The sequence below is a fragment of the Nuphar pumila genome, chromosome 4, assembly GCF_984573655.1.
Source record: "Nuphar pumila chromosome 4, dmNupPumi1.hap1.1, whole genome shotgun sequence".
Taxonomy (NCBI): domain Eukaryota; kingdom Viridiplantae; phylum Streptophyta; class Magnoliopsida; order Nymphaeales; family Nymphaeaceae; genus Nuphar; species Nuphar pumila.
The window spans coordinates 24585411-24596142 of record NC_143252.1 but is presented as its reverse complement, the minus strand read 5'-3'; the positions used below and the strand labels follow the sequence as shown (position 1 = coordinate 24596142).

The window sequence follows — 10732 nt, the reverse complement described above, 5'->3', positions numbered from 1 at the left end:
TGCATGACATGCACATTTTAATTGAAAGTTTTCATATATAACATGCACAATCAATTGGGAAAGTGGCTATTATAAAAAACAGCTATTTGTTTCTACTGGGTTAGTCTATAAATAGAGAATATGTAAAGAGGTTCAACCCATCAAAAAGCAAAAATATCTCCACAGCTTGCCCTATCGATTTTTTATTTCAACATCTCTAGAACCTTTTATTGTGGATCATATATCTCTCAATTCATGTATGCAGTACCTTCAATGGTATGCATTTTCTTTAACACTTATTGCCGTGTAAATATCTTTAAAATAAAAATTTTCTATTTCTTGGTCCTAACTCTCGACAAAATGTTTGGTTAATCTTTTTTATAGTTTTCTTATTCAATTATAAGTGATAAAAAAAAATAGTTGTTTGATTTAGGATTTTTTCATATGCTTGCTTTTAAGAAAATAAATTTATTTTTATATGTAGACAATTTTATATATTTATTAATTTAATTTGTTCTTATAATAAAATTTTGACATAAGCTTTACTTTTAGAGCCCGGCCACATGGACAAGTCACATATTGTTCTAGTTCCATTAAAGGGAATCAATTAAGTTCCCCATATTTTGGAAGTGGGTTTCCCAAAGCTTCCCTTCCTTTTAGGGAAGCGAGGCGTTTCCCGCTTTTGAAGTAAGCTTCCTTTGTGGCAAGAAATTCCTGGTGACTATGCATCAAACATTCACTAAAGATGCATAAAGGCAAGAAATGTACGTAATTAAATTAAAAATATTATGTATTATTATTAATATTTACTATAAGAGTTAATATGTGATAGACAATTTTTGGACGAAAACCTAAAGATGCATACAAGTAATACCACTGGTTTTATCTATTTCTTTTTCTTTAATATTACTTTTTGTTCCTGCTTCCATCATCGCTTCTTATTCGGTTTTTTCGATAAGAAAAAAAAAATTGATGATGGAAGCATCTTCTTATACTTCCTAGATGCTTAACGGATCATTCATTGAAACATTCTTTAAACATTCTTTTCTTGCTTCATGCATCCACTTCTTACTCTGGTATATGACATACAATATAATGACACTGATTCATACTGGGAATTGCAGTTCGATCGGTCTTGGAAAGTCAACCAGGTTTCCCAATTTTGTTTTCTATCAAGCATTGTTATCATCTTATAGGGCCTTTATCTCGGCCATTTCATCCCATGCATGGAGAACCGCCTTGTTGAAGCGCGGTCTCATCCTGAATGGATAAAGGCCATGAAAGAAGAGATGAAAGCCCTGAAGAAGAACAAGACCTCAAAGCGCGTCCCGTTGCCATGAGGAAAGTGTCTGGTTAGCTGTTAATATACAGCCTTAAGTTCAAGGCGGATGGGTCGATGGAGACTCAGCGATGCTTTGGACCTCAGTCAATGTTAACTTGGGCTGAGTTGGGTTCAAGAATTGATAAGCACAGTGGATATAATTGGTGGACCTGAATGGGAGTTACTAATTTGATCCGATTCCATGAGTTGGTCCAATCGCTATTCATCCAGGGATTTTATTAGAGATTTTTTTGGACTAGCAAGTTGGAGCGTGTTTGGACACCCTAGGTGAGAATTGTAGGTATTGATAACTCTCGTGAGGGATCATGTTTCACTTGTTTGGGCAAAACATACGAATGTACCTTTTCTGCCAGAGTTCCAATACTTTTTCAAAGGTTGAAAATATTTAAGGCTTTCATTTGTATTTAGGATTACCACTATTTTGATTTTTTGGCCATTGTAAGATCCATGGAATTCACAATTCTTATGACACAAATTTGTGGGATCCATCATTCATAAGAGTTTTGTTTCCAACTGCCAATTTCCTTCTTATGTCCGAAGACAGTCTTAGCCAATTTTCTAAAACAAGGACAAATTGAGTTGGAAAATAGCGTACAAGAGGAGACGACACAGCAGTATGTTGAAGTATCCCTGTGACATAATTTGATTCTAATCTCCGTCGAGACGTGCTTAGGCCATAATCAGGCTCGAGCTTATTTGCTTTTCTTTTCTTTTCTTTTTCAGAGTCGAAGCCTAAGTACACAACTGGAGCACAATTTTGGCACCGGTCCGATAAGACCTGGGACTAGTCCAATCCTGATGAGAGCCATGATGGCTCAGCAGCAAAGTCAGGCCTGCCCCTGGGCCCTCCGGCTCTGGTGAGCCCAAGTCAATCCCCAACCAGCTTAGCCTGATATCCACTCCTAGAGATCAGCAACTGGACTTGAGTTGAAGAGGGAATGGATCAGGTCTGCAAATCTAAATATGATGTATTCAAAGCTTAAAGCCAAACAACATTTCCACTGTGTGTGCTCCCTCACGCCACAGTTACATTCTCCTAATGATGAGAGTCCATCTACACATTGATGTGGTGGTGACCAGGTCCAATTTGGCGTCAACATGTTCTTAGGCTACTTTGAATTTGAATACTTGGCCTGCATCACTTCGCCACTTGGCCCTTGGTTCCTATTGCCTGGACAATGATTTGGGACTAAGTTTTTCAGAAATGGACCCTATCCATAAGAGAACGTAGTGGGTCAGTGTTCGGGTCATATTGCAACCCTACCTGATACCTGAACCCCATCAAATGCAATCCAATACAGTAAGAGATGCTCCACAGCTCCCTCCCCACATGCATAATGCATGGCGCATGAAAGTTAGGTGCAAGATGTTTCAACTCCCCTCACTGGATCTACCAAAAACGAGCTACTCCAGGTCCCCATACCCAGAAACTTCAAGTTTACTGTGCATGTTAAGGGATGTCTGGTCCTTTAGTATGTTAGCAAACACTAGAGGCCATTCTAGGTAATAGCATTTGAAAGAAGGTGAAGATATGGGTCAAGACCCCTACTTAGCCAAGGGGCTTAAAACAAAATTTTGATGTTCAACTAATAACTTTGAACTAAGATTTGTCAAGATACTATCCCAACTAATGTTAAAAAAAATAAATCAACTCCAGTTTTCAAGGATTACAGAGAGAACCAGACAACTTGTAGCAAGGTACCAATATTCCAATCGAGCAATGTCAATAACAATTATTGCAACCAAGGACAAGTTTCAGACTTGGTTAAAACATGCACCAAAATTCTAAATCTAACGGCAAACAGCATTTGGATCGAGGGAAAATGTTCTTTATTCAGAACATCAGTCATTCAGGATCTTCCATGAGACACATAATCACGAAGTTGAGCCTGTCATATGCCACATGTTTGAGCAACTAGTTATGGAAATGAAGTTAAATATTGGAAAGTCTAAGATTTCCATATTTCATGCACGGCAGTTGCCAATCGTATGGAGGAAGACTAGAAAACCAAACTCAACAAAATAATAAGTGTTCTCACCAAGGTTCCTGAAGCTTCATCTCATCTTACCAGGTTTGTGAATTACTACACAAGGAGCTTCGACCTGCAATGTCATGCGGTTGAACTCCAATGCTAATATAGGTTTTGACAAAAGAATGGAAATGCTTCTGCATCGTTTCTCGTCCTCTGTTAGAGCTTCCATATTATTTGAGTTGCTAGAAAATGTGTGAATTCCAGTTGATTTACTTTCTTGATCTATCTGGCTCTCATCATGAGTATTTATCCTCGAAGATTCTGCTTCTGTTATTTTGGCAGGTTCAACTGCTCGGATGCTGCCAACAAAAAAAGATCAACTTCAAAGCTAGTAACTCAAAAAAATATACAACAAAAAATATACTTCAGTGCAATAAGGATGAGCAGGTTAGCGATAACAGACAAGAAAATGAAGAGAAATAAATCTTCATAAGAGCAGCCGGTTGATTTGTCCTGGGTTCAAACCCAACCTAGACCCAATTTCACAAGATTTGGCAAGTGATCAGACTATGCCTGATTTAGACAAAGCACGGCATAGCCTGAATCTGACCCAAGTCCAATTCAATCCACACATGTAAACAGCAGACATGCTTATGTTGGTCAATATATTTTCCTGATCTAGAATTTCACACTTCATTGACTTATAACAATTAACTGTTAGTCACATTTAATCAAAGTATACTAATAATTCACCACAATCAAGGAAAAACACATAATAAGATTTGCATTCCAGCTCCTTTAAAACAAGTACTAAAAGTTTCAGGGAGAACAACAAACCTGCAATCAATCTGGCAAGAATATTTAAGAAGGTGAGGATTATGCTCAGTGTTGCCACTGTAATGGAACCATATCATAGAAATGAGACTGTCTCATGCTTAACAGTGAAAATCACAAATCTGTTGCAGTTTGGTCAAAAGGTCACAAGAACCTGAAACATGAAATGTTAACAAGTGGCTTTTGATTGTCTCATAATGGGAATAAATATTGAAGTAAGCAGAGTGCATATAAAAAAACACAGTAGTTAATATGTAAACGAAAAGTTACAGTATGGTCTAAAATTTCCTTTCTATCAGAAAAATGATACAAATCTTAATAATTTATTCCACAATTATGGCTGAACAGACAAACCTGAAACTAGGGAGATACATCCGAATGTGAGGCCCCATCCAACCTTTATCTATCTTCCACCCTTGCAATATCAACAAAATAAAAATACTGTCTTTTCATTGGGAGTAAGAACCATAAAAATGTTTTATGTGCTTTCAGCATTAGGAAAGCTACGAGAATATTTCCGACTTGGACAATTAAGAAAAAGTATATATCATGTGGGACTTACCACTCATAGGAATGCTTATATTGCAAAATTCAGTTGCAGAAGAGCTAATGGTATCTTCTATTCCAATCTCCATGTACTTTTTCCTGTCATCAGATTTAGGATCCATACCGAGAAACTTGAGAAAACCATTGCACTTATCTTTTGATGCCTCCCCGATCACATCAATTCTCTTCATTAAGAAAAAAAGGGAAAAGTCAAGGTCATGAGCATTTGCAAAAGGATGTAGAAACTTAAATAAAGCACAAAGTGACTTTGTAGAGAAAGGCATGTGCATGTGCTCAGCTGAGCATCTATGCAAGCTAGGTTCCAGCCCAAGCACAAAGTGGTAGTAGTTGCCTGTCTAGGAGGGATACAACACCTAGATGTCACCTAGGTGTTTTCATGTATACTTAACCTTGTTTTTTGCTTAATTATGAGTTCGTAAGGCAAAACTGATGATTAGTAACAATGATGATGATGGTTAAGGTATTTCTCTTCAAACTTTCTTTTTGTATTTGGATTTTAGGATTCTGTTCAGCAATCAATGCTATGTTCAAACTTATTTCTGAGCAAACAGATTTCTACATGTTAGATATGTTTGGTTTGTTTTCTTATATTTACCAACTCTTTCCTTCTAGAGTCCATGGCACGAGGATACCTTATGATTTTATCTTGTAAATGCACACAATTTTATTAATTATAATGTCTACAGCATGTAATCATATAAGATGCTACTCCAAATGCTAATAACAACCTTGAATTTTATATAATTATAACACTTTATTGAATATGAATTAGAAAATATAAATGCAGACTTTATTAAAATCATCTAAATTTTCAGTATTTTCGTAAGATTGAGAAAATTTTCAATTTTGGTTTCGAGGAGCCCAGGATTCACCCCGTCACTTAGGTGCTGCCTAACATAAACACTTTGTTGATTACAGAACTACTGACATAAACACTAATACTAGTACATTAAGGCCAATTTATGGGCATAAATGTGCATATAATTGTAGGTTTACACATGCATCTATGTGGAATAGGTAAATACACACTCACCCACATTCAAGCATCTGAACATACAGAATTTCATAGATAGATATCAATAATTCATCTACATAGAGATGGTAAATCTAGATGTGCGTGGATAGGTTTTCCACTGATTTATGCCAAAGTACATGCCACACTCTGGCTATTGTATGAAGCAGTAAAGAATCATGGATAAAACACTCGTCTATAAAGACCTGGGCCAGGTTGGTAATGACTAAACAAATATAATATACCTAAAATTGTGTAGCATAGACTAATATAAACTAACAAATTTTAATTGATGTCTTGGACCTACAAAACAAAATAAATGAACATTTGGATCTTTGAGTAGCACCTAAACCTTTAAAGTAACAAAGATACCTAGAAAGTTGTCACTGAGAAAGAAAAGTTCCAACACTATTCCTCTAATTCCTTAAAGGGCCAAAATTCCATAGGGCAAATGCTGTAGAACCCTTTGAGCAACACTTCATTGACCTGAAAGCTTTTTCTATCAAACAGATGAAGCATTTATGATTTTGATATATATTGACCTGAGCCCTATACATAATAATAAGCAGAATTACAGTTTATAAATTTTCTTTGTGATAAGTTTTTGGACTGCTCAATTTTGGTGTTTACAAGCAGAGGGTTTCTTTGCTAGTAATTATGGTCTTTTTTGGAAAGTTTGGAACTTAAGTATGCTTCTTACACTACATCTCCTCCTAACAGTTGCATTGAACCTATATGGATCAAAATCAAGCAAATTCATTGCTCTCTCTCTCTCTCTCTCTCTCTCTCACACACACACACACACACACACACACACACACACACACACACATGCACACACACACAAAAGATGCATGCTTTTGGCATCCATCCAGAATCATTGCAGTGCAACAAAGCTGCTTACCTTAGAGAATGATGCAAAGTGACTGGGTAGCCCAACATCCTAGATGAAAAGGGAACAAAGTAGACAGTTAAGTGAACAACTCCTAAGTTCCAATAAGCATAAAGAGGAAGTTGAAATGGTAAACACCACACCTTCCTTCCATGCCAACAAGCTTCATGATTGCTCACAAGAACCCTTGCAGCCCATCTAGCAATTACAAACACAAAAATTCATCAAATGAAATTAATAAAATTCATTATCCAAATGATGAAGGTCTACAAGAGGCAATAAAAATTTAGTAAGAAATACATGAATTTACTTCCGAAAATAACAAAAACATGTCAGTCAGTAAGGCCTACCAAAGATTACATGACCACTTTACAAGTCACAAGAAATTCAGAATTTCTTCTGGATTTGGTTAGAGATGCAAATGGCAAAGAAGACCATTAAAATTGGTCAACCCAAAAAAACTTACGCGCATGAAGTTGGTGGATTCCATACGATGCCTGCAATAACCACCAGCTGAAAGAGTAAACCAATGTTTCTTTGTCAGCTAGCACCAAGTAAAGTCATAAAATCAACCAGAGGCTTGAAGACCATAACCAACTCGACCTATGTCTGAACCAACACAGCTTTAGCTTAGGATCATGAATTGACTTATAAAAAAATCCAAGTAGGATCCATAATTTTAGACTTTGAATTTGAGTGCAACAAGGCAAGCCTAAACACAAGATCTGACACAGGGCCAGTATTTTCCATAAGAATATGATATTGCCTGAGAAGTGAGTACATCATGCTCCCCCCCAACCCCTTGGGCTTTATAATCTTTCAAGAACATAATAGAAACTAAGAACTCAAAAATATTTAAAGGAAATAAAAAACATTTTACATAAAGTAAAAACCACTAAAAAACATATTGTGCATAGACCAAAGAATGTTAAAAGGTAACAGTGTCTTTAATTAGTATGTCCAGTTGGATCATATTGATGAACATCTCCATTCTATTGAAAATGTTTCCACTTTAAGTATATTCTTTTTGTCAAAAGAGTTCCCTATCTGCTTTAATCTGTGCTATTTCCTTTTGTCCTTGTTATTTACGTCATGTTTTCCTATAATTTCCCCATTTATTATGTTATTTTTTCCCGTACACATTGATTAAAAAATTAGTTTCAAGACAATCAAATTGCCATGAACTATAGGCGCATTTGGATCCCTTAGATCTTCATATCTGAGGGCAATCCGAGGAGAGATCCTCAGACCTCTCCATCTTTCCCTTCACTTCAGGAATCTAAGATCCCTCATCTAAGATACAGAATTTAAATGCACTCTGCTCTTAGCATGGGGCATGTGCCACATCAGCGAGACCCCATGTCAGCTCAGATCCAGCTCCAAGGCAGTCAAAACACACCCTAAATCTCATTCTAAAATTGTTGATACCATAAGAAACCTTTCATGTTCAAAGTGAGTCCATATGGTCCATCGTGCATGTCCACACACGAGTTTGAACAAGCCTCACATGGGCATAACATATCCCAAATCAATAGCTGGGGTTTAACTTATAAACAGAACACCCTGTGAGGGCTTGATCAACTTGCCCAGTATAGTAAGTAATGGCAATCTTAGAGCACCTACTCAAGACTAATTGACTCCTAGTAACTTTGGCCGACTCAAAACAAGCAACTGAATCAGTTATCTCTACACAGTTTCCATGTAACTCAGCAAATGCTACATGACATCTTTATGTGGAATTGTGACCATCTCTGAATCAGCCTGAGAATGAATTAGACTGACTCCACAAATGCTGAAGGATTTTGGGGCATGGACTCGACCAGGGAACGAATGAATTGAAGCCCTCGACCTATGCCTTGGGTTTCATATATTCAAGTGAAATCCTGAAAACAACTACTGGGAATGTTGTTAACCCAACAAGACTCATTGATCCATGCATGGTCATAAAATGTAGACAAGAGAGGAAGAGTTCTTAAAGGCTCAAAATAGGCCAGCCATCCTCTCACTTTTCCATTATGAAGAGTTGACGTTAAAAGTTCAGCCACAAATGGACAAACTCCTTGCTCATCCAACAACCGTAGATTTGCTTTAGCTATTACTAAACTGAAACTTTTATTTTAAAATAAAGTAACCATGCAAGAAAAAGCTATCCACGGAAATAATCATCAAGAAAATATATATAAAAAAAAAAGAAATGCATAGAAAGAAATAGTGAAATACCTCATCAAAAGCTCCAGCAGGACTATCATCATATTGAGCAAGGAACATCCCACCAAGAGTATATCTGCGAAACCCTATCATTTTCTCCCCGTTAACACACACACACACACACACACACACACACACACACACACACAGTCTAGAAGGCCGAAAAACTGAAGTTATCTAACATAAAAGAGATGATTGGGCATACCCAAATGCTTCAACGAGTCTAAATTCCTTGGGCATCAAGGCACGAGCCATGTCTGCCTTTACAAGATGAAGCTGGTACAGTGCCCTGAACCCACAAAACCAGGAAAACGCTAAGCACTTGCCCAACACCATTTGCCAAGTTCAAAGAAACTAAAAATTAAGAAACCAAAGCATGAAAGAGAAGGAAAAAAGATTACACTTGCCTTCCTTTAAAGACCCATGGAGGTCCCAAAGAATACCTTGAAGGAGATTTGGCTTCTTCCATCTGTTGTTCTTTCTAAAATCATATGAACTAACAGCATGTAGTTGCTTAAAGCTTTGAACTCATGCAGGAAAAGATGCAAACTCACCAGAATCTAGTGCAGTGGAGAAAAGAACCTTACCAGTATCCAATCCAAACCAAGATAAGGGGCATTTTGGAGTTTAACATCTACAACTACAAGTGTTTTTTTTTCTTCTAAAAAAACATTTATACGCGTTTTTTTTTGTTTTTTTTTTTGTAAAGTAAAGAGTCGGTATGATCGCTTCAACTCTTTGCTGAGCAAAAGGAACAGGGCTTTTTTGAACAATTTAAAATACAAGCCATCACTCCTTGAATTAGATAGCGTTTGAAAAAATAAGTCTTCAACGTACTGCTGCCACGTGCAATGTAATGAGTTTCTTTTCCCCAAGATGCCATCACCATTGCTGATGACTGACGAGGTTATTTTTTATGCAACGCCCATGCGTGCTTACTCTACCAGTGACCATGTAAACATTTGTCAAGATGGGTGACCACACCCATCCTGAGAAGATTCCAAGATCGATGGCTGTCCTGCGTGTCTTAATCATAGGAATGGATCCTAGTTTGGATCTCAAACTTTTTGGGTAGATTCTATAGCCTATGTAAACTTTCATACTATAAGTACTTAAATAAAACATTTAATTAAAAACTTAACTAGACATTGACTAGTCAACATAAGTGATTCACTAGAGAGAGAGAGAGAGAGAGATGTCCTTAGGGGAGAATCGGGCACCACCTAGGATGGGTGGTTAGATAATTTGCTTAATTTTCAAGGTAGTTAGTTTGACTAGTCAATGTCTATTAGAACCCAGTTCAAGAGGGTGGGGAGTGGCGATTTTTCCTACATGAATTTTCTAGAAGAAGGAGATCCACCTAGGAACCCTCTTTATAGAAGGAGTTTGGGTTCCAAAAGGAGACCCAAACCCCTCTATAAATAAAAGAATTAGCCTCTCTCTCCCCACTCACATTTTTGGAAAAAATATTGCAAGAAAGAGATAAAAGAAAGAAAAAATAGAAAGAGAAAAGAGGGAGAAGAGAGAGATGAACATTTTTCAAGAAAGAACTAAGGACGAAGAAGCCCAGCCCAACCCTAGGTAAGAACCTATTATTTTTTTTTATGACCGATTGTAGGAGTTGATGATCAATTACCACCCAAATAGCATCATGCTAATGATGAGTCTTCCATCGTCCCACAACAAAATCCATTGTAATATCGTTCTACTTTCACTTGAGAATCTCTAATGGTTGCAGTACTCCTCCTGACCTTTGGTGCTCGATTTTAACCTACTGACAGGTAAGACACTTGTACACAAAATCGACTACATTGTGCTTTATCCCATTCCATCGAAAAGTTTTCTGCAAATCCTTAAACTTCTTAGTGCTTCCTGAATTGACATAATACTTTGATATGTGGGCTTCAGTAAGCAACTCCACTCGG

General features: G+C 37.0%; 1 protein-coding gene across 2 annotated transcripts; it reads right to left on the bottom strand.

The window, feature by feature from the left end:
• Nucleotides 1–3016: 3016 nt before the first annotated feature.
• LOC149839673 (protein NEOXANTHIN-DEFICIENT 1-like) lies at nucleotides 3017–9071 on the bottom strand. Of its 2 annotated transcripts, XM_090004197.1 has the most exons (10): nucleotides 9013–9059; nucleotides 8820–8883; nucleotides 7066–7112; nucleotides 6743–6797; nucleotides 6612–6650; nucleotides 4691–4859; nucleotides 4483–4543; nucleotides 4132–4188; nucleotides 3391–3653; nucleotides 3017–3210 (listed from the first exon to the last, which is right to left on the bottom strand). In XM_090004197.1, the coding sequence occupies exons 1-10, from the start codon at nucleotides 9045–9047 to the stop codon at nucleotides 3197–3199; spliced, it is 804 nt and encodes a 267-aa protein (XP_089860323.1). In that variant the 5' UTR covers nucleotides 9048–9059; the 3' UTR covers nucleotides 3017–3196. The 2 variants fall into 2 exon arrangements, with proteins under 2 accessions (XP_089860323.1, XP_089860324.1); XM_090004198.1 differs by lacking the exon at nucleotides 7066–7112 and having other exon boundaries at nucleotides 3361–3653; nucleotides 8820–8893; nucleotides 9013–9071.
• Between the last annotated feature and the right edge of the window lie 1661 nt (nucleotides 9072–10732).